Here is a 24195-nt window from a genome sequence, read left to right as displayed (position 1 = left end):
GAACTGAGAGGACAGAGTTGCTCACCCCTACCCACATTAAAGACCATCTCAGCTGGGAGAAATCAAGAAGAGTTTTGCAGCTCAGGGGACCTGGCACAGCCCCAGCAAGGCAGCATCACCTCTCCCACACTGAGAGCCTCAAAAGCTGCTGAAGGGGAAATCACCACAGTGTCAGCACCCCGAATATCGAACCCCATGGGCCTGCCTGACTGGGCAAAAGGGTTTTGGCCCATTGGTTTCTGCCCAATACACACTGAACAAAGCATCACCCACTGATGCTGCTGGCTCCTGTGCCCCAGTACGCCCAGGCACAGACAAGGCCAGTTGTCCCCAGGTGCCACACAGAGCTGGTGGTGCTGGGGAAGCCCCCGGTACCTTCACCAGCGCTGCTGAGAAACCCATTTTGTCATCAACTGGGTCAAACTTGCACATAGGGTCAAAGCTGGGTCACCCATCACTGGGAGAAGGTAGGAGGATTAATTAGGTTATAAAAAACCCACTTTTGAGCAGAGGAGAGCATGTTGCAGAGCAGCAACAACTTCACTCCCCGCAAGGACTCCCCTCATCCCTTGCAGGGGGGGCACAGGTCCATGAGGGCAGCAGAACCACATACCTGGGTCTCGCTCAGGGCACGGCAGGTCCGGGGCTCTCACCGTGCCCCTTGGGCTCTTTCACTGCCTGTGGGCAGGAGCAGAAGAGACGCTGCAGGGAGGGAACAGGACGAGGGCAATACAATGATCTCTGCCCTGATGAGATGTCAGCACTGCTGCTGCTGAACAGATCTTGGTTTGTGGGACATGAAAATGCTCCAAAGCAACCTATAGGAGTTTCCCCAGGAGAACTTGTTTTTGGGAGAATTCTTGCAGTTCCAGAAATTTATGTACCTACAAAAACAAGACTCTTGGATGGAGATGATCAGGAAAGCAAATGCCTTTTATAGTTACCAAATGAATTTATAAAACCTCTTCTACCCTTGAGATTCTACATGGGTAAAAAAGACACTTGAAATTGTATTCGATTTCATCGTTATTGTTGTTTGCCTGTTTATTACAATTTTTAATGCCTTCTTGGATGTGTTTCTCACCTGAGGAATGAATCTCAGACAGAGGTTTGGAGATAGGAGTAAGTCCTATTTCAGGGATGCAATAAAAACCTAAGGAAGGGAATGTTAAAGTCGAACCGAATTTAGTACAAGCAGTGTGTCAGAGTTAGTTAATTACTATTATGAAGGAATAGGATTAATGATACAGTATTTATGGCTCTGTAATCCCAGGTGTCCAGTGAGATTCTTTAACACCCACTTCTCAATACCCACCAGAAGAAAGTTTGGGAATGTGTTGATGTTGGTCTGGTAAAGAAATTGAAGAAGTTGGGAGTTTGTCTGGTCAGGAATCTGCACAACTCCCTAATAAGAGAGACATTATGCTGGGGAACAGCTACAGTGACATCAGGTATCCCGACATCACTGGACAGTTACAAGAATAAAGCATTAGAGAATAGAACCAGTCTCCAGTTTGAAAAGCTGTAATTATAATGAGAAATTATACAGGTGCCGTGAAATTAGGAAACTTTGATGTGAACTACAGAGCCCTAAATTGGAATTTGTGTTTTGACCCATGCAAAGGAAAGGCCTCTTGTCAAATCACTAGCACAGCATGTGGATGTCCACTCATTGTAATTCATGGATTAAGAGGAAAGTGTTCTGTTAAATCACTTGAAAATGACAGTAGACTTTGAAATTGCAAAATAATTTGCAAGGAAATAGAAAAGGGGGGAAATTGAGATAAAGAACTGGGCATAAAATTAAGTGATTTTATATAAACTTAGAGTTATTTTCATAAAAGGAGCTGCACGGTTGAACCGCAGAAGCTGAGCCACCTTGGAGATAAGGAGGTAACGGGTTCCCGTGCTCTTGTAGAAGAGCAGAATGTCTCTCAGGACTCTGCTGTGAATTAGCAACGCAGCTCGGGGCTCCAACTCACGACCTTAGGATTCAGTCATATGCTTTACTGCTACCCCAGCCCTTTGAGCCCCAAGTTGGTCACTGAGAAGAGGACTGCTGTTGTCCTGGAGCTATCCCCTTGGATGGGGCAGGGATGTCAGGTGGTGTGGCAAACAGCCCAGACTAGCTCAGCTCACCTCTGAGGACAGCTCTGGCAGCTTGACTCTGGCCAAGACCAAACCTGATAGTACTGAAACATGTTATTTGATTTTTTTTCTCCCCTTCAAATAAAACAAATTGGTTTTTAATTGTCTTAGAAAATAAATTATTTTGAATAATTGAATAATAATCCTGGCCTTTGCTTTTTCATATGCTGTCTGCAATATCGACAGGTGTCTCACCTGTTGAAAGGAATACTTCCTACTGCTGTCTTACACTGCCAGTAGCCACCTTCTCTCTCCAGTGTGAACAATCCCAACACTAAGGCAAGGTGGAGCTGCCCCCCCAGCACCTGCCCCAGGGAGGTGGAAGAACTTCACCTCACAGAAGAGACTCTCAGGTTTCTGCTGGGGCAGATGGCAAGGAGTAAGACTAAAATTTAGACTATCCTGAGTCAGTCTCCATGCAGCTTAAGCAAGAATGGCTCTTGAAATAGGATGAGATGTGCTGGAAGTACGAGGTCTAAACAGCTGGCAGAAAATGCCTGCTTGTAATGAGCTTGGGGAAGGCGTTTGCCTCTCTGTGAAGCCATTCGCGCTGCTGGGCACCTCAGGATGGGTGAGGCCCTTTGCGACAGCAGCACTGAGTGAGATGAGCACTGAGCCTGCAGGGAACTGCACCCAGCGTGTGGCAGTTACCCCTCGGAACCGCGCTGCCTCCAGTGAAAAGTTACCCCCCCGCTGCGCAAGCTTCAGGCATTCAGCAGGAGCCTTTGCCTGGCCAGGAGCGTGTGTCTGACCCCAGCTGACAGACCTTATTGGCCAGGCAGCTGCCAACTTCGTCAGCCCTCTGCCAGATGGCAAAGCAGCAGGCTCCTGTCAGATGCCAGCAGGAAAACCTGCAGAGGAAATGTTGCTGTGAACGTTGTTTGCTGGTGTCTCTGAGGGTTTCTGCAGAGGAAGCCAGGACCTGTTACAGAATGGGATGAGTTGGGGACCAAAAGCAAAGCCAAAGGCTGTTTCAAGGCAGCTCAGAAAACCCATGCCCTGAGAAGCCAGAGACAGGCAGCCTTTCTCTCCTTCCTCTCATCAGACAGGCATGCTGCCCGTCACTTTTTCCTGGGGGTACTCGAGGAACCAGAGCCTTGTCATTGGGTTACAAACAGGGGAAGGCGTACTGCTGCCGTGACGATCTTGCTATGGAATGCTACAGATTATTTCCTCATGGGACTGCTCTTACCAGCAATAATGCCAGGTGTTAGAAGAGAGGGAGCAATTCTGGGGACTAAGGTGGGATGGCTGTGGAGTCTGTAGTGCGGGTCTGCTCTGACACCTGCACTAACAGCATATGCAAAGCCCTTAAGGGTATGTCACGCTTCTCTTTGCCTTTCTTTGTAAGGAAATGAGACAGAATTCCCAGGGGCCCTTCGCCAAACCTCCCAGACTTCCCCACAGCCCCAGGCCCAGCCCTTCTCGGCCTGCCTGCCTGCCTCGGTGCTGCCACAGAGCCGCCAGCGCTGCAGCCAGCGATGGCTGGGCAGCTCCCGCCCCGCCTGTCCTGGGTCTGGGGGACACAAAACCAGCCCCCAGGCTGGCCAGAAGCCCCTCTTCAGCTGCAGCAGCTTTCTTGGCACTGGCTGGCTAACATCAATGGAGTTAGAAATCCTGTCTGTACTCAGAAATAATATGCAGCTGATTCTCAAAGACCTAAGGAACATTCTATTAGCAACATCAACATCCAGTTCAGACTAAAGTGCTGTGAAAACTTTTGGATTCAGAATTTTCAGCTCCTTTTGATAGAACATCCGCTTCTTCACTCCAACATAGGGATGCACAGCTGTCCTGCACACCTGCAGGTAGGTCCTGGAGTAGCCTTTAATGTATTACTCCCACACAGCTGTCTCACCAACTTGAGCACAAAGAGAAATGACAGTAAAGAACAATGGGCATGTAGTAAAACCCTTCCACCTCCAGAGCTAGAGGTCCTGAGATAACGCCAGGGCTGGGTTTGTTCCACTCCTAGAGATCAGCAGCTTCCAGGATCTCACAAAAAACTCCCTTGCAAGTAAGAAGCGTTAACAAGTGGAGGTGGGCAAATAATGGGGGTTACAGGCCAACCCTGGAACACACACGGCAAAGATGGTCTGAGCAGTAACTCTGCTCTGAGGGGAGCAGACCACCAAACCAATGCCGGCTGATGAAAAGCAGTTTCACCAGAACACTGTGTTCCATGGGAATTCTGGCTGCACAGATGGTGGAGGGAGATGCTGACGAAGCAAGCGCCCATCCAGGACAATCACTGCTGCCACTTCTGTTGTAACATCAGCTGGGAAGAACTGTTCAGATAAGAGAGTAAGAAATGCCAGGTAAGGAACATAAAGAATATCAGGAAGAACACCAAGAATGAACTTGGAAGAGAGAGATTTCTTGTGGGCTGCTCTTCTCCCAGAACCAAGGAAGAGATGGAAAAGCAACTTAGGTGTGCCCATGGATGCCAGCCTCCCAACCGCCCCGCAGCCAAGGCGCTGCCTGCGCGCACAAAGGCACCTGCAGCAGAGCCACACAGTCAGACTGCAGACAGACAGAGCTCCCTGCAGCCCCGGCAGAACACAAATGGTTCCAGCACTTACAAAGCCCAGCTTCCTGGGGGAATTCCCTAGGGAAAAATCACCTCCAATGCTAAAAGCATTGAAAGAAAAACACCCTGAGCAGGAAAGAAAAGGCAAGTGATACACGATGGCAAAAAGCAATTCTAGTTTTCTAGAAGCTCACTCCTGGGCACAAGGCATTTTCAGGGTGCTGAAGGCATTTGGTTTATTACCTTTTATATCAGTACCTCTTCATCAGCAGAGCAAAGAATGATGAAGTTCTCAGCTGCCAGAAGCTGGACTTTGGCTGCTGTTAACCCTCGCCAACCCTCCAGTTACAGACACCACTGGCTCTGGAACACAAAGGATTGTTCACACCACCAGCTTCTTCCTGAATAGACTGAATGATACAAAATACTACTGGGTGGATTGATCTTCAACTTCAGGAGAACACAAAGGATTTGGGTGGTTGGGATGTGAGGGGAGTGTGGCTACAGCCCTTTGAGCTGTTTTGCTGGCGCAGCTACAAAATTTACTCCTAACAGTCTTGAAGACAAAGAGAGTGAGGATAGGGGAAGACTAAATAATGAGACCAAGGACCAATGAAGAGACACCTTGTTTTCAGCTAAAAGGGGTTCCTAACTCCCTTGTGCAGGAATGGGGCTTTGAGCCCAGAAATGTGTTGAGACTGGAGAAAACCGTAAAGAGCAGCCACACAAGAAAAGGGGAAAAGCTCACTGAGAGGAACATGTCCAGCCTTCATCCCTGCAGACCACCAGAAGACCCCCTGAGAGGCACTGAGAATGCTCTATTCAGGAGGAGTTAATGTAAATAACATCCTGGAAATAATTTGCACAACCCTGCCTTTTCCTAGGTAAATATGTATGGTCAGTCTCTGAGAAATAGGAGTTACTTGGCTTTAAACGACACACACACTAGGAGGAGCGATGCCCTGTGTGCCCAGCACTGCAAGAAAGAATCCTGCTTCACAGTCACCAAGGCCGGTGAGTTTGGATTCCGCCTTTTCGAGGGTTCAACAAACACAAGACACTGACAAAACACACACTGCTTTTCGTCTCAGGAAACGTGACCCTCATGTGACCTTCTCTCTGTTAGAAGGGATTTAGATCTAATTATGACCATTTAAAAAAATCTCTTCAGTACTAATGATGGGAGGGAAACAAAGCAGCAGAATCCCTAAGAAAAGCCCTTGGGTTTGTGCAATTCTGCACTGGGAAGATATCGGAGGGGAACCCGGTGGGAGCCTGAGTGAAAAGAATTTGATGAAGTATTGTAATTAATGCCTTTTTTTCTTTCTTTCTTTCTTTCTTTTCTAAGGAGAGAAGGGAAATGGGATGAAATTGGCTGTGCTGATTGGTTCTTCACCCTCCGAGATCATCCGGAATGGCAGAGGGAGTGTGGGCTTACAATACAGCACATACAAAACCCTTCTCTAGATACATTAACAGTAAAAGAAGGGCCAAGGAGACTCTCCAGAACTTACTGGATGCAGAGGGAACATTAGTGACAAGGGATGACGACAAGGCTGAGGTACTTCATTCCTTCTTTACCCAACTCGGTTGCACCACAGTACGTACAGAAGTGCAGCAAACTACCTTTCACAGTCATCTCCACAGCAAATCTGAAAGCAGGAACACCTCAGTATTCCCCACCCTCCCTGCCAGCATTGCCTCCTCTTCCTCCCTTTTGACAGCCCTGAGTCCTGCTGTCGCTTTGGCCCTCATCTCTAGCATCAGCAGCATCCCTCGGTAGGGCTTTGCCTTCAGGGTGTCACGGGTGTTCTACAGACAACACCAGTATGGACCACATCCATCACCAAAGTCTGTAGATTTAAAACCCCAACAGGCTAGCAAGAAAGAAGCCTAGTGAAGCCTCTGGACTACATTTTGGTTTGAACTCAAATGGTTTTAGAAAATTCAGCTGAAGCTGAATGTCTGACTCAGAGAGCTCAGCATTCACTGACACCAGCTGAGTGCTTATTGAAGAGGCCATCATCAAATACCAATGACACATTTAAAAAATATTTCATTCAACATTCATTAGTCATTTCAGCATATTAAAACCTCTTCAACATTGTACCTGAACTCTGTATTCACCACTAGCACTATGCAAGTCAACTGATCCCAAGTACTGCTTCTTAAAATCTTTTAAGATCAGTGCATGAACTGAATGCCAAACGGGCCAAAGAGTGCCCAAATGTAGAACGCAAGGCTGAGAATTCATATACCATTGGTCCTTTGCCCTGAGATCTGGATTAAATTCCCTCCTCTGTGGCTTTGTCAAGTCCTATTCATGTCTCCACACTTCACTTTACCTTTAGTAAAAAAGGGATCATTTTGTTTTCCCCTACTGCTAAGTCTGTCTTGTCTCTTGGGACATAATTTTCCACGGTACAAAGGCCACTCTGGAAAGCATCTTACACTCAAAGCCAAAACAGGTTCACACTTCTTACCCGCATCTTTGAAAACCTCCTTCCTGCTGGAAGTGCTGTATAATCAGACTGCAAACTCAAACGACTTGGAAACTATCCTTTCATCCAAAGGATCACATTACTCAAGCTCTTCATTTGTTTTCAAAGTCAATACTCTGAGGGAGGAAACCCAGGATAGCCTCACAATGTTAAGGCATGATGCAAAAGCAGCGATCCGGAGGATGCTCTGGCTAGTTAACAAGCTCGGGTCTCAGCCCTGGAAGGATAGTACTAATGGAAACACCGACAAGGAAATAATGAAATTCTAAAAGAATATTGTTGGGCTTGTGCTTCGTGAGAAACAGCTGTGGAAGGAATAAAAGAGATCTAGCAAAAACATGCATAAAGACCTGAGTTCATAGAGTTAGAACTGTTGAAACAGGCAGAAACTTTAAGGGTTGACACAAGTCATCATGCTGGTACAGTTGATATAGCTAGCTCCTCAATAAAGGGATACCCAAGGCCATACCTCTCACAGAGAGGTGAGACGCAGATCAGCAGTCTCTCCAGCAAGGAACACGTGTCCCTGGTGCTGCAAGAAAGCACTTGGCAGTGGCTGCCACCAGTGCAAAATAAGGGCACCACGGGTACCATGACTTACTCTGCCACACAAGAGTGTCAGGATTTCCAGAAGAATGCTGTGAGCTGTGTTGATGCTGACCCACAGTCAGACACTACTGAAATACTTCTCAAGTATTTTGCTTGGGAGTTCTTCAGGAAAATGACTCAGCAACAATGCAATTCCATCAAGCTACCTCCACAGCTCATTACCATGAACAAGGCTGTAGTCATTGGGGTGACAATTTCTGTAGTAACAGAATCACATCCAGTCTCTCTCACATTTTACCCCCCCTTTTATGGCACTGCAGCTGCGCTGGTCCTCAGGGAATTCCTCCTGGGGTGGATTAGTTCACAGGGAATCAGAAGAACCCAAACTAAGTTCATACTAAAGCCCACGGCAGAACGTGTGGAGCTGAAACACACTGTCCCAATTAAAGGGCATGTCTGGACTCTCCTTGCAAACAGTGTCACAGCTCTCTCTTTAGAAGGTCACAGGGAGGCTGGAAGCTCAGTGACAGGAGCATCGTGCCTTGAGCTACAGCATGACTTACTGCAAGCAGTGCTGCACAAGTGTCTAGCACTAACTCTGCAGGCAAGGACGCTGCACAGTCCTTGTGCCTGCGCTGATGGGACAGCACGGGGGGCAGGAGAAGGAAGCGGCACACAAGCTGTGACTATTTACCACTTGCTTGTAGAAGAGGGATCGCATACTCTCCAATGAGCAGAAGCTGCCAGAACAGAAGCAAGGCTTCTCAGCATAGCAGGCAAAGGGACATTTTGCTACCTAAATGCTTCTGTCTTCATCTTTAGGGCCACTTCTACCTGACACAATCAGAAATAGTAAAAAAAAAAGAAAACAAAAAGTGGGAAATGTCTATGTGGTGTCAGACAGCAAAACACCTCTGCATGGCATCGATACAAAGGTCAAGAATGAACACACAGGATAATATACTATTATTGTCTTTGTAAGAAATACTTTGGCATGGATTTAAGTTTAATTCCTAAAAGTACAAGCTGCCATATGCACTTGCCAGAACCCTTGACCTAATCAATTCCACAAATCATCATTTCAGTTCCCGATGAAAACCTAACTGGGCTGGTACAATGTGATTTTAAACAGTGCTTGTCTTTATTTCAGCCACTCAGATGTCTACACCCCTCTTTGCTCTTCTAAAGAGATGCTATTGCACACAACACCCATACCCACACACACCATCCACCTCAGCTGACTTTTCTCTTGAGTTCAACACGTTGCAGTAAAAACTAATTCAGGATCAAAACATGAAGTTCAAACCAAGCATTTAAGTAGAACCCCATAAGCAGGGTAAAAAGGAAGATGATTAGCATGGCAATTCCTTCTAATAAAGTGTCGATGATACTCATTTTAGTCTTTCTCCTCTTGAACAAATGCATTTCCTTCATCACTCACAAGGGAACTGGGGTCACCTGACTGTCTCTGAGGAGATGACACCAAAGACAGGAAGGTTTGATGAGCAGTTATCTACTGCAACAGAACTGGTTCCAAAGGATCCTTGGTTCTGAACATTCAGATCTATTTTAGCTGTGCAGGCAACTCTTTGGTAAGTTTGCATGCAGATGTTTTGTAAAGAAGAGCTGTACTTCTGTGGGGTTGGGTGTTAGTTAAGTATTTTGAGTGACAACTACAGTACTTGTTTAAACACCAACCAATCATTCCACAAAGCTGGGTAAGCAGGCCAAAAGCAGCAAACAAAATGCAAAACCTCAAATGCACCGTGCCAGGCAGGCTTTGAAAAACAATGAACCAAAGGTCAAAGAAAATGTTGTCAATTAGCGAGAAAGAAATCTAAAAACATGATCTCACTGTGGAGTTCTGCGCACTGGCTGCCATGTCAGTCTAGTCTAGATCACATCTGATTCCCCCCTTTGTTCCTAACTGCCTTTTTGGTAGGCTGCAGCTTTGTTATTCAAGGTTCAAATTCCCTTCATCAATTTTCCCCTCAGCCTAGTGCCAGCTTGAAAGAATAGAACAACTTTAAGTACTTTTGCAGTCATTTTGGGATCTTGCCCAGTACCCTAAATTACTACCCTGCAGCTGAACTTCAACCTCCTTCATTTGTTGACAAAAACACGAAGGGAAAATGTGCTCAATTTACAGGATTGTAACAAGTGTGCCTGCCCCTTGCCCATTCCAGGACAGACACTTTCAAAGCCACTGCAGCATTACTGAGGTTTCACAACAGACATTTATTAACCAATGCTCAGTGGTAGAAAATGGGGAGGAACTAAGAACTTTTCCACCAATGGGTAGACCTATTTTTGCTCCCAGGTTGCATTAACCCAATTAAGAGGTGATCTTGAAAATCCTCGTTAGCCAGACAGTAGCAAAGCCCTTCCTTGTCTCTCAGACACTGGTAACGTAGGAAACAGCAGGAAGGCCATCTAAATCTCTATCTGCACAACCCCAGGAGTTCTTTAGTAATCTTAAAAGCAAATACTGGTTAAAGAACCTGCAAAGTTGCCAAGAGACAAAGGTTGGAACCAGCTGAGCTTTCACCTGCCCAAAGAAAGCTTTCTGCAGAAACTTCAAGAAAACCATTTCCTGCATTTTTTCTTTCCCTGATATCTCAGGTTATCAGCTCCAAAAGTTTTCCCTCTTCACCTCAGCGAGGTCACATTCTGTGTGCACTTCAAGACAGAAGAACATGACAGGAATCACATTTCTTTAAAATTAAAGAAACCCCCAAACACACCCACACCCACACAACCCTGATGAAATTATACACAATTTATGATTTCATGAGAAGAATGTAACCCCTTGTTTTTGCAAAGAGGGGGAAGGACATGGAAGTGGAAGCACGATTTATTAAAAACAAAGGGAGCCTGCAGATCTCAAATAAGAGCACTGCAAAACCATATCCTCAAAATGTGGGAGTGGGTTCAAATGATTCCCCACTCCTGGATCAGCATTTCTCTATTCAAACTGTATCCTTTGCAGGACCAGTGAAAAAACAGGCAACAGTGGGGAAAGCAAAATCGCATCAAAGTAAAAGGACTGTCAGTTAGCAGATGCAAAGTACCTGCTGCAACTCCAAAAGTCAAACCCACCATTCAATGACACTGCTTTTCACACCGCAGAAGCTGCATCTGAATCAAGTTCCCAGAGCTGCAGTGACACATGTGCTGTGCTAACAGCATCCTTTAACGGCGCTACGAATCCCTGAGGCAGAAGGTCACAGCACAAACATCCCATTCTCAAGGGACTTCTTTTCCCCAACTCAAATACAAAAATGTAACATCAGCCAGCAACCAAAACACTACAGGCAAGAATAGACAAAGACGGAAAATCAATGGAGAACCTATAATATTTGGTTATATAGCATGCAACAAGCAATTCAAATAATGTTTTTTAATGTGTTTTCTCTTTTACAACCTACTGAGAGATGAGGCTTGGAGCCACATTATTAAATGTTGAAGGTAAAACTAAAGGAATGAAAAGCACACAAGTTGGAAGGAATCAATGCTGACAATGTGAGATGACTTTTTCTTTAAATCAGGCAGTAATAAGAGGAACAAGCATCTACACAGCTTCTCTGCAGTTCTACTTCCAAATAAAAAAGTCGCCTTTTCTCAATAACATCACCTTTAGATGTCTTATGCCTTTTATTCTGTTAAGAGAAACTGAGAAATAGCATGGAACAATGGTTTCTGTTGTTGGCATCTAAAAGTGGAAGTGTTAGTTTCACCACTGAACTGAAAGGTATGGGGCAGCAGCTCCCACGTATCCATAGATTATGGGAACTTCCAATCTAAGTAACCAAGACTGGCTATTTTCTCTTTTCACTTAAAAATGGACTGATTAATTATAAATATGTTCATTATAAATTATAAAATTATTTATTAATGAGAAATCCCTCTTTCACTTCAATTAATTGCGTTCATTAAAATATCATCCTACCAAAACCCAAGGGTACACAGCTGCTCTTGGCTGCATCTTCTCCTTCCCCTCTGAATCAGGGCTGCCGGGCACCCATGCAGAATGGGCCCCATCCCAGGAAGAAAGCCTGAGCCCTGACAGAATCACAGGGCAGACGGACGGTGTTCAGTGGTGGGACAAAACATGAAGTTCCAATCACATTTGGCTGCCAACTGATCAGCTGGTATAAGGCAGGACTGCTGAGAGAGGCTGTGTCTGTCCTGCTGGGCAGGAGACAATTGCTACTACAACGAGCACTAATAAATGTTGCCTCATCGCACCCCAGAGCACCACAAAGTAAAGTGGAAGTGAAAAAGCCATTTCCTAGGCTTTTTCTCCAAAACAGAGAGCATCACTGTAACCCTCCCACCCACACCATCCTTATTACAATAAACCATTCAAATCTTACTCAGGGGTGACCAGGCTGTAAGGAAAGCGCCTGCTGCTCTGTCAGAGCTCAGCTCAGAGCTGCACTGGGGGAAACCTTGTCTTGGTTCCCAAAGTTGAGCTGGCTCTGGCAGGTGTCTGCAGGCATCAGCACGTCCCTGGCCTCAGGCAGAACAGTCTGGGTCATGTTCAGCAGCTTTTAAGGCTCTGTCAGAGCTGCAGGGGAGGGAAACAAGCTCAACATCGGGTGGGAGCAGGGAAATGCTTTGCTCACACCCTCCAGACAGGTGGCACACTGCCAAATCTGCACAAGAATTTGCCAGCACAAAGAAAAGGGGGTGGAAAAGAGGGGTGGACTTACCGGGGACTGAGGGGCTGAAGCTCTGGGGCTGCCGACTCCACACGAGGCCCAGATGGCTCCGGCAGGGACTTGCTGCCCAGGCTGCGGCAGATACCAAAAGCCCCGGCTGGGCGGGGGAGCCAAGCTGCAGGGAGAGGGGGTGCTGGTGGTGGGGAGAGGCTGGAGGGGGGGAAACGCCCCCCTCCTGTGGGGAATGGAACAGCCGCCCGGGAAAGGAGACACCTTGTGCTGGTGGGAGTGGAGCTGTGAGAGCCGGAGGAGCAGCAGCACAGCCCGAGACAGGGGCTCTGGCAGCCATGTCAGTGTGGGTGCTGCCTGGCAGCCGTGTCAGTGTGGGTGCTGTCTGGCAGCCGTGTCAGTGTGGGTGCTGCCTGGCAGCCGTGTCAGTGTGGGTGCTGTCTGGCAGCCATGTCAGTGTGGGTGCTGCCTGGCAGCCGTGTCAGTGTGGGTGCTGTCTGGCAGCACGGTTTCAGCCACACAGGCACTGTTACAAGCTCTGCATCTCTTCAAGGCTGCCAGTTGCCAGTGATTACTATTTCCAGCCTTGAAGAGGTGCACAGCGCTCCCCATGTCCTGGTTTAGATCACACTGTACTTCAAGTCGCTGGAAACACAGACTGTGGTGGCAAGGTTCATGCATCACTTTTCTGACAAGAGGAGAGCATGTAGCAGAGCAGCCACAAATTCACTCCCCACAGGGACTCCCCTCATCCCTTGCAGGGGAGGCACAGGTCCATGAGGGCAGCAGAACCACATACCTGGGTCTCGCTCGGGGCACGGCAGGTCCGGGGCTCTCACCGTGCCCCTTGGGCTCTTTCACTGCCTGCGGGCAGGAGCAGAAGAGACGCTGCAGGGAGGGAATCTGCCCTGATGAGATGTCAGCGCTGCTGCTGAACAAAGCATAAATATACATAAAAATACTCCAAAGCAACCTAGAGGTGTTTCCCCAGCAGAACTTCTTGTTGGGAGACTTCTTGCAGTTCCCGAAATTTATGTTCCCTTGGATGGAGATGATCAGGAAAACAAATACCTTTTATAGTTAGAAAATGCATTTATAAAGCATTTCTCTTGGCTATGAAAGCCCTGAGCCGCAGTGCCAGAGGGGATGCTTGTGGGGTCCCTGGGTAGGTTTCAGGCCAGGTTTGTCTCTCTGTCCTCGCTCTTTTGTTTTGGGAGCTGCTGCTGGATGTTTGGCATGTTTGAATGTGAAGGAAGGTAGAGCTGAGAAGTGACATAGGGCACATTTAGGACAGTTCCCTGAGGTATTAAAGCCTGGTAGGTGATTTCTCCCTCGGGGTTTTACCAACAGGATGAGAAGAAGGGACTTGGGCAAAGCTATGGCTGAGAGGGGGTGACAGGAAAGGAAGTGGTTGGTAAAAATGCCAGGGGTTTTGGTGAACTATCGGCCGCCCGTGCGATTGGAGAGGGATCCTCCAGCCTTTCCATGGTCATCGAACAAGAACTGGGGCTGGGGAGCAATCGGGGTAAAGCTGCCCCCGTCCCCTCACTCTAGAAATGATAAACAGCAGCTGAAGGAGCAGCACAGTTGGGTCACGAACTGGCAGCGATGGGGATTTTTGCTTCCCAGCTCACAGCGTCACAGCGCAGACCTCAGCCCGGCCGGAGGGGCGTCCCTCAGCGCCCCAGCAGCCTCCTCGTATCCCCCCCTCTTCCCTGGCACGGCGCAGGCAGCTCCCAGGGGTGCCAGAGACACCGAAATCCTGCTTGAGAGTGCGACTTGGGGATGGGGCTGCACTCGGTATCGAGTCCCGCTGTGCCTGAACTGGGGCAGGAGAATAAAAGACAACCCTGAAAGCTTCCCACTCCCTGCCTCAGTTTCCCTTTGGTCAGCAGCTCTTCCACCGGTTCAGCTGCTGCTCTTCAGAATCATGGAGAAAAGATGTTACGTGGAGGCGACAGCCCATCAAGGCATCCAGAGCTCCAGAAATGGGAGGGATATACGGAAGGGAAGGGAGCGAGGGAAGGAAACAGACCCTGAAAGGAATAGCCACCTCATTGTATTTAAATACCAAGAAAACTCCAGAGCCCGCAGGAGCCAAAACCAAGACCATTCTATGATGCTCGGCATCGTCCCTGGCAAGAGGGCAAAGCCAAAACCCCGGCAGAAACGCTGATCCTGTCCGAGACCAACGCCAACCCCAAGAGGGTTTGCAGAGCAACCAACTGGAATTTCTTCAGTTCATGGCTTTTTACTGCACTGAGGAAAGCTTCAGGAGCAGTGATGCCTGGCGAAGGCGCCCGTTTGATCCCAAACCATACGCAGTCACGGCAGCATCCCCCCCTTTCCCCTCCACAGACAGGTACCCGACGGGATGAGCTCTGGTTCACAGCAACAGCAAAAGCCCAGGGCACAAGTTTGCCATTTCCCAGGAGGGCAACCAGGAAGGATCGGGGCTCCCAGAGCTGGCAGCTTCTTGCAAGAGCCATCTCTGCAGCCCCCCCTTCTCCACCAGAACACAAAACTGCAACAACCCTCTTAGAGAGAGTGGCTGCGTGGTGCTCAGCTCTCAGCTGGGGCCAAACCATGACAGTGGGGAGACCAGCTGGGCAAAGGGCAAGGGCACAAGGAGCAGGGATGGGGCTGTCCCCAAACCCAGCTCTGCATCCCTCAGGGTTTGCACGCCCCATGTCCCAAACTGCAGATGTGATCCAGGCCCCGAACCCCGTTACAGCTTCACCACAAGCTTGTGAGAAACAAAATATCTCTGTTCTATTAAACAGCTGGGGAGAGGAACAAGGGGGTCTGCGGGAGCCAGAGAATAAGGGGAGGGTCTGCAGGAGCCAGAGAACAAAGGGGGTCTGTGGGAGTCTGAGAACAAAGGGGGGGTCTAAGGGAGTCAGAGAACAAGGGGGAGGGTCTGCAGGATCAAAGGGTCCAAGTGGGCAGCTTCTTCCGCCGGCTCTTCTTGTTGCTCTCGACCAGGCGCAGCCCCTGCCTCTTGATGTCTTCACGGCTGAGGACAACGCCGGGGTCTTTCTCCTCAAAATCAAAGAGGTCTGGACAGAGAGGAGAGAAGCGGGCTGAGGAGAGGCAGTGGGGCCACCTCCGCTCAGCCCATGTCCCCAGGGAGAGCTGGCATGTTTTGGAGGGCTGGTGGCATCACGGTGACCCTCGGGCCGAGCCCTCTGCCACAGGCACTACTGACTAGTGAGGCTCTTTCTCCTTAGCATCCCAGGCTGACCTGCCCCTGTCTCAGACACTGCTGGGGCTTCCCATAAGGGTCTGGAGCCCATGAGGTGGTGGGTACAGCTCCTGCTTCGTTAAAAAGAGGGGGCAAGCTGCCGAAACCTCAGTGGTTCCTCCAAGAGCATCCAACAGGAGGAGGGCAAAGCCAGACCCGAGCGCTGGTTCTTCTACACAACAAGGATTTCTAAGATGAGGGTCTCCCTCCTTGCCCCACACAACCCTCCTTGCCCCACATGACCCTCTTTGTTCCTGCTGTGCTCCAACACACACCACCCCACTGGCTGCCTTTCATCTCCCACATCCCCACCTAAAATCATCACTCAAGCTCAAAGCCTTGGAGACAGCCAAGGTCAGCCCCAAGGTGGATGGACACCCAGTGATCCCAGCGGGCAGGGGCTGGAACAGTCGCTGTGGAACGTGTCCTGGCTGTGCCCTCCTACCTTGGACACTGCTGCCTATGGCATCCAAGGAGATTTTCAGGTTCTGGGGATCGCTGGCGGTGGCCTTCTCCAGAAGATTCCTGATCTTGACCAAAGCCTGTGAAAGACACCCTGGGTCAAGTGAGGAAGGGTTGGTGGGTGGAACAACCCCGGGGTGCCCCACCTGGATGTCCCTGGGGGAGACACCCTGCAGTGCCCAGGGATGAAACCCCCACGCACCTTGCTGCTCTCACTGGGGCTGTGGCTGTCGGGGGACAAGTCACACACCCGCTGTACCAGGTACTGCAGCTTCTGCTGGCAGTGCTGGAGCTTCTCTTCCAGCCCCAGGGCCTTGACACAATCCTCCTGGAACAGGAGAGAAGAACCACCTTAGCGGGGAAAAAGAGCCCCTTGGAGAGATGGTGGCTGCCCCAGGTGTCCTCACGCCGTGCCGCTGCCACACCAAGCACTGGGGGGGCCTGTGCTCACCCAGTGCTGCACAGGTACCTGTCCGGGCACTGTGATGCCGTGCAGGCGGATGAAGAGGTTGTCAAGGCCATCTTCAAACTGGAGCAGGACCTTCTGGTTCCTCAGGAGATGGGCTTTCATCTGCTCCAGCTTCTCTTCTTCACGCTGCAGGCTCCTCAACAGCTCCTCCTCCAGCACCCTGCAGCCAACACCATGCACGTCCATACAACTGCACAGGGGTGCAGAGACACCCCAAATCTGGTGGGAAGGCTACTCAGGTTGCCCCCCTGCCACCCCTCCCAGAACTGCAAAGCAGAGGTGCTGCCTGCAGCCCATCTGCACCCCTGGTGCCACTGCCCATGCCAGGCAAGGAGGGAGGGGCCTCCCAGTGCCGAAACCGGAGCTTTGGGGACTCTGCCAGGACCAGAGCTGGGGGAGCACCCTGCTCAGGAACCTGCAGGACAGGAGGGGTGGGTGGCTGCAGGGGGACAGAGGAAGGGGTGCCCTGTTTGGACATCCAGGACACACGTGTCCCCACCAAAGGAGGTGGCCCGGTCGCATGTCTGCCCTGACGCCAGCCGCACCTGGTTGTGTCGGGGGGCTGGCGAAACTTCAGCTGGGCGTGCTTCAGTTCCAGCTTCTTCAACCTCTTCCTCAGCGCCTGCACCTTCTCCTTGTATTCCTTGATGCAGGTCTCCAGGTCCAGCGAGGACTCCTGCTGTTCCAGGAGCCTGCTGGGGATGTCCTGGCCAGGGGAGAGCACAGAGACTCAGGCCCCGGTGCTCCAAAGGCATCGGGACGTGGCCTCAAGGACATTTCTGCACCCTGGGCCGCTGACAGCTCACAGGATGGAGAAAAGCAGGTCCATCCCGGCCCTCAGGAGCGGGGCTTTGGGGGCTGCAGGGGCAGAGGAGAGCAGGTGACCCCACAAAGTGAGCAGCAGGGGCTTCCCTGCCCATGGCTCCAGCAGCCCCCCGTTTTACCAGGGACAGGTCTTGACGTTACCCAGAGGAGGCAGCACTGCACCGCAGCCTTGGCCTTCTCCAGCTTCTCGGTCAGCCTGGCCTCGCGCTCCAGCTGGGCCTCAGCGGCCTCCGTCTTGGTGTCTGGTTGGGGGGAAGCGTGAGGGGTCCTTCCTGCCTGTGGCCGTGCCCGCATCCCACCCCCCCGCACCCCGCCAGGCACTCACCCACCAGCGGGTCCTGCGAGTGCTGGGGCAGGGAGTCCGTGCTGAGCTGGAAGGCGGCTCGCTGCAAGGATGGTCATCGTCACCCCCTGAGCTCCCTGCAGCCCCCCGTCCCCCCACCTCCCATGGGGGCTCAGCACCGATGCCTGCTGTCTGCCCACAGCTCATCCCGCAGCCCGTGTCCCTGCTCACCTCTTTGGGATGCTTTGTGCTGGCTTCCTTCAGCCAGCGCCTGTCCCTGGGCACCTTCTGGGCAGCCAGGGAGCGGTGCCTGAGCTCGCTCTGCGCAAGGAACCAGCTTCTCGTCTCCGCCATGTGTGCCTGCAGCGTATCGGGGAAGGGAGAAGCTGCTGCCAGAGCTGGGAGGGACCTTAGGGAGCCAGCTCAGCTTCTGGAACGGCCAGGGTCAAAAATGGCCCCCTGCACCCCTGTGTAAATGGGCTGAGAAGGAAACTGGGCGAGGATGGAGCGGGCTGCCTTCACCATGGCCGGGGCTTCTTCAGTTGGGCTGTGCCCAGCCCCAGGGCAGGCTGGCCCAAGGGCAAGATGCAGGAGGAGCTATGAGGGTATCTGCGTGCTGTGGGCAAGCCCAGCTCAGTCTCTTGCTCTTTAGAACAAAGCTACTCACCAGCGGGGTGCCATCTGCGGGCTCTGGAGGTGGGAGAGGGCCCCAGGGTGCCCTGTACCATCTCACCTTGGCTACCTCGGCGGCTCTGAGGGCATGCGAGGCCACAGGCTCCATGTCTTCCAGCTCCCTCTGGTAACTCTCAGCCATCCCGATCAGGAGGTTCAGGTGCTGAGGCAGGTGGGCCAGCTCCTGGGACACAGGGAGCCACAGCTCATCACCCCACCGAGCCCCAGGGGTGCCCTGCATGCGGTGACAGGGGATGGAGGGGAGCAGGGCGGGCGGGAGGATGGCAGGGTGAGGAGGAGCTCACCTTCTTCAGGACATCCCGCACAGCCAGGTACTGGGTGGTCACCTTCTGTGCGGCACGGACCTTCACCAGCATCTTCTCAATGTTGTTCTCCAGCTGGTGAATCACCTGGGGCAGAGATGGGATGCGAGCTGGGGGTTACCCCACAAACCAAGCCCAGCACTGCCCCCGGGGGCACCGGGCTGGGAATAAAGCTCCCCGTGGGTGCTGTCGCCCCGAGAAGGGCTCCTGGGTACCTGCATCTGCTGCTGGTGCTGCCTGTCGTCCGCCGCAGCAACACTCTCCAGCTGCTGCAGCCGCCTCTGCAGCTCCCACAGGACCTGGCGCCGCCGCCGCACCTCGTACTGCAGCGCGTTGTAGGTGTTGGTGCAGCCATGGATTTCAGCCTGCACCTTCTCCAGGGCCAGCTGGAAGGGGACACGAGGGTTTACCAGGCTGCAGGCACGGCTCACCAGGCACCCCGGGGAGAAGTGGGGCTGCCTCCAAAACTCTCCTCCTCCCAGGGTAAAGCAGGGAAGCTGGGACGTTGCTCAGCGCATTGTCACTCCCTTGGCAGTGTGGGGTGTGGGAGAGCTTTGCCGTGGTGGGGGCTGGTTGGGGTAAGGCAGAGCTGGGCACATGCTGGTGACAGCAACGGGACGGGCTCAGGGACTCTGCATAAGGCAGACCCTGGGCTGGGCCTCCATCAATCCATCAGTGGCCCAGAGGCGGCTGCTGGCGGAGAGCGGTGGCACTGTTCCCTCCCTTCCAGAGGCCCCTCTATCCCCAGGGCCTTTATAGCCAGGCCAGAACCTTGGGACAGGCAGTAGAGGGAAGCACCAGCACCTCTCTCTCCCCCAGGGATGTGGCTGGACCCAACAGGAAGCCAGGCAGCCCTGGGGACCTGCCAGCTGGACGGCCAGCAGCTCTGCTGGGGCCAAGGAAGCTCAGGGTGCCAGAGGAGGACCTGCACAGATGGGGCTGAGCTGGAAGGGGACCCATGGGACCACAAGTGAACACCCCAGGTCTTGCTGCACCAGCCCTGCCGTGCTGCCCTCGCGCAAGCACCACGTCCCTGTGCCGTGCAGCCTGTTCTTCTGAGCACCCCTGGGGCCCCAGTCCCTGCCAGCAGTCCCTGCCTGCCCACCCCTCCTGTTACCTCGACCGCCTTCCTGGCCATAAGAACACCCATGGGCCTCTCTGCTCTACATGCCTCCGAGAAGGTGACCTTGCTGCGCTGTGGGCGGCGGAGGGAAAGCAAGAGCATCACTGCCAGCCTGGGCATGGTCACGTCCTGCTCCCGGACAGGAGCTGGCTCTGCAGGGACAGCACCAGGGGGGTCCAGCACCTACCGGGGACGCCCGGACGGTGTCCAGGGTGTGGATGTCATCCCGTAACGTCTTGCGCAGGGGGAGCAGACGCTGCCTGGTCTCAGCCAGCTTTTCTTCACACAGACCAGTGAAAATCTTCTGCCCTTGCTCTGGAGGACATGAAGGCGCCGTGAGTCCCACGCAGGTACAGGCAGCTCGGCTCAGGACAGCGGGACACCCCCCACCCGCCCTGCCAAGCCCAAGGGGCAGCACCTCGCAAGGCAGCGACCTCCTTCAGCTCCCAGATGCGCTGGCTGAGTCTGGTCTTCTGGCCCTGCACCACACGGGCGCTCCTGCCCCGGCCCTCCAGCCCCATGGCAGCCATTGTGGCACCGCTGCCGGGTGGACACGCAGCCAGGATGAGACCACAGATGGACCTGAGCTCCTGGTGCCCGTGGAGCCTTCACCACGGTGCCTTCAACTGCTGCAACCCCCCTGCTCGCCTATCGACTCCCGCAGACCCTTGCTCTTCGCTCGGGTGGGTGAGATGAACCGCGAGTACTGAGCTCCCCACGGCAGCAGAGGGCCGGGTGGGCAGCTGGGATACGGGTTCTGTGTCCCATCAATCACCATGGCTACAGTGTTTGCCCCCTGCCCAGCCTGGCAACCCCCCACACCCCAACAGAAACGGGGCCAGGATGAGTTCCAGAAGATGAGAAACTGCATAATATTGGTTAATATGATATTATAATATGATGTCTGGTGTTACAAACGGTGGTGACAAATTGTTCACTCTAGTTTAGAGTATCCAAATTAAAGCCTGTACAGAATTATTACCTGAACCCACCTACTCTCACTTCACATGTTCATGAGCTTATCAGTCCTTTGCGCTTGCGCAGATCCTTCCAAGAATTGTGAGCGAGGGTCTCTGGTGGTCCTTGGAAGAAAGCCATGAGTCCTCCTCACCATGTACTTCTCAACTTTCGCCTGGAATGTGAGGGTCTTGCAAGCTTGCAGTGTTCTTACCAGTCTGAGCTAATTGGTGTCCTTGTTAGTCAGTTTTTCTCTAGCAAGGGGATAAACGATGTATCGGTGGTGGATGCCATCCCGCCCTCGAATCCTTGTTCCCAGACATAGTGTGAGACTCTCACAGGTAAGTTCCCAGAGCTGCTTCCCATAACTACACTGCATAACTGCACTCCCTATATATTGTGATCCTGGACCCTCACATCAATTGCCATTAATAACAGCTCAGTTACAAAGCTCAACATAGTTTAACTGCCGATGGGTTTGATTAACAAATTGATTATACAAGGTTTATTACACTCCAGAAGGCTTTGCTATTGCAAGGGCACAGGTATTTTTATAGAAAATATCAACAAGCAATGCCTGAAAAATGCTCAGGCTGAAGGGCTGGTTTTCCCGTTTTCCATTGCTTGGCCACCCTGCCTCCTCCTCGGCTCGGCCTGGTCTGCACACCCTGTCCTCATGGGCGCCATGTTCCCCAACTGCTTACACAGCTTCCAGCTTGAGTGACTTTGCTATCTGAAGGGAACAGCAGGGATATTGTCCAGGCCAATCCCTTCAGAGATCAGAGTCAGGTTGCTGACAGACCTGCTGCCTTCCCCAACCCCATTCTTGTGTTTGTGTCACAAAACTGCCCACAATGACTTCTGCAGGGCCCTTTGCAGAAAGCTCAACAAACACAGCAGTCAGACAACCACTACAAGTATCAAAATCAATAATCCTGTTTTGACCATTGACAGTATCCCTCATGTAATTCCCCACCCATGAAACAAGCTGTCTAGCCCAAAAAAAATCCCTTTCCTTCTTCTATCTTTTGTGTTTGGTCTGGTCAGACAGATCCATGCAGCACTTGCCCTCTCTGATTTTCAACATGTTTCTTTCACTCTCTCTTCACCAGCAGTTTATCTACAGAATCCCCCATGAATCCTCAGTGACCTTCTTCAACAGGGAGAGTCCTTTGCCATGAAGCTTCAGATCTTCCCCCACTGTCCCAGTGTGGGTCCCTTCCATGGGGTCAGTCTCTTGTGCCCAGACTGCTTCAGCCTCGTCGCCCACGGGGTCACACGTCCCCACAGCAATCCTGCTCTGGTGTGAGCCTCCCTCTCCATGGGCTGCAGGTGCTGACAGGACATTGCTCCAGGATGGGCTCCCCACTGGGTCACAGCATCTTCCATATGTCTCCACCCACTCCAGCGTGGGATCCTCCACAGCCTACGGGGGGGAACTTTGCTTCTCTTCATCCTCCATAGGCTGCTGGGGGACAACTTGCTTCACCGCGGTCTTTTCCACAGGCTGCAGAGGGGTCTCTCCTCTGGCACATGGAGCACCTCCTGTCCTCCTTCTGCATGACCTTGGGGGGTGCAGAGCTTCTCACATGTTCTCATTCCTTTCTCTGCTGGTAAAAAGCAGCTGCTTACAGCTTTTTCTGCTATTTAAATATGTTTTCATAGAGGCACAACCACCGTCACTGATTGGCTCGGCCTTGGCCAGCAGCAGGTCTGTCCTTGCAGATCCCCAAAACGGCCCTTGGGGCAGCTGCTTCAACCTCCACCTCTGCAACCTCCAGTGGATCAGCACCAGATGTGCTGCACTGTCAGCCACCTCCAAGATCAGCCATGGCACTGCTTCTCCATCAGGCAGTGTCCTTCGGGGACCCCACAGCTGCAGACGACCAGCAGGCTACTCAGACCAACGGCCACCCAGGGACAACGACAGCTGTTCCTGCCCCACGCCCATCAGGGGTCAGCAGCAGGTCTGCCAGCATCCCTTCCCCAATACCACCCCCTCACAGGGCACTGCAGCCAGTCCAGCCAGTCCTGTGCTGGTAAGCCCTTGGGGCATCCCTGGGCACTGTCAGCCACCCAGGTGGTCCTGTCCCCATGGATGTGGACAGTGTCACAAGCTGAGACATCTCTCCTGTGCCCATGGATGTGGACACTGTCACAGGCTGCGACATATATATGGACATCGATGTCCTAATGGAAGAGGAAAGCCTGCCAGGCAGTGCCATTGCACTTAGCTCTGTTGAAGGGATTGGTAGGAGATGACAGGTTGGAATGAAGGAAGGGAGGGAGGGAGGGAGGGAGGGAGGGAGGGGGGGGCTATGGGGTCAGGTGTTATTTTTCCAGCACTGTGTGCAAATCCTGTAAATTCTTCCCTGTTGCTTCTGTCCCTGTTGTTAATGCTCCTGGTCTCAAAGAACATCCAAGTTCCTTTTTCCTGAGATGACTTTTGAATTCAGTCCCTACTGTAACACCGGCAGCTGATGTGCTGCACACCGTATCTCCTACACCACCTCTGAGGAACCACTCGACTGGTGGCCTTTTGGCATGTGCCAGGCCAAGAGCTATTCTTTCATTTCCCACTCCTTGTCATCCCAGGTCAGGTGAAACACTCCCATTTTTACCATCTTGCTGCTCACTTCCTGCAATGGTGTCACAGAATAGTCCCCAGAAGGCCAATAAAAATCATTGGTTAACTACACTGATTGTTTTAAATACAAAGAGGGGAGGGTGATGATTAGCATATTCATGTTACTTCCTGGAAATCATTATCATATGTAAATCCCCTTCACACCTGCGTAGTTGTGTTGAGCGGGGTCCTCTGGTGGGCATCAATACTCTGCCTCACTGTGTCTGCGAGTGAACCCCATCCTTGCCCAAGTTCACTTTGTCTTTGGCTGGTCTTTCATAACCACAGGCAGTTTCTTCAAGTAACTGCAACACTGGGTTAAAGTGTGACAGCTGTTCCCCTCACACTTTCAACACAGCTCAGGTGAAAACTCTGTTCCTCTTGTCTTCCCACCAACAAAATGGGGAAAACCCCCATTCCCTCCCATCCCATCCAGTGTAAAATGGGGCTGGGAAACACCATCTTCCTGCTGGATCGGGATTTGTTCTTCCTGAGGGTTATTTGGCGTGTTTGGCAGAGATCGTGCTGTGAGGAGCGACGATTTCTGGCCGCCCCTGTCGAGGTGGTTTTTAACGTTGAGGGAGAATGAAAACGATCGTGGGATGACGACACGATGGGTTGGGGGTTTGGGGTGGTTTGGGGTGGGTTTTTTCCTCCCCTCCCTCCCCCCTCGTTTTGCCATCAGGAAGGGATGATGCTCTTTGCCCCAAGGTGAGGTGACTCCGACAAAGTCGCCGCGTGTTCTGCTGCTTAAAGAGCGAAGCGGGTTCAAGATGGTTTGGCTTGAAAAGCGCACGAGCGTTGAGTGCC

General features: G+C 51.8%; 1 protein-coding gene across 1 annotated transcript; it reads right to left on the bottom strand.

Moving 5' to 3' along the window:
- Positions 1–15329: 15329 nt before the first annotated feature.
- LOC311204330 (coiled-coil domain-containing protein 183-like) lies at positions 15330–20332 on the bottom strand (the record flags this gene model as incomplete). The annotated part of the gene is made up of 12 exons (XM_084280775.1): positions 15330–15460; positions 16091–16187; positions 16577–16736; positions 17122–17282; positions 17543–17643; positions 17727–17787; positions 18418–18540; positions 18662–18766; positions 18895–19065; positions 19797–19874; positions 19990–20117; positions 20221–20332. The coding sequence occupies 12 exons, from the start codon at positions 20330–20332 to the stop codon at positions 15330–15332; spliced, it is 1428 nt and encodes a 475-aa protein (XP_084136901.1).
- Between the last annotated feature and the right edge of the window lie 3863 nt (positions 20333–24195).

This window comes from Gallinula chloropus, assembly GCF_964237585.1.
Source record: "Gallinula chloropus genome assembly, contig: HAP1_SCAFFOLD_130, whole genome shotgun sequence".
Classification (NCBI taxonomy): Eukaryota; Metazoa; Chordata; class Aves; order Gruiformes; family Rallidae; genus Gallinula; species Gallinula chloropus.
The sequence above is the reverse complement of the archived record's forward strand: the minus strand, read 5'-3'. Positions and strand labels throughout refer to the sequence as shown.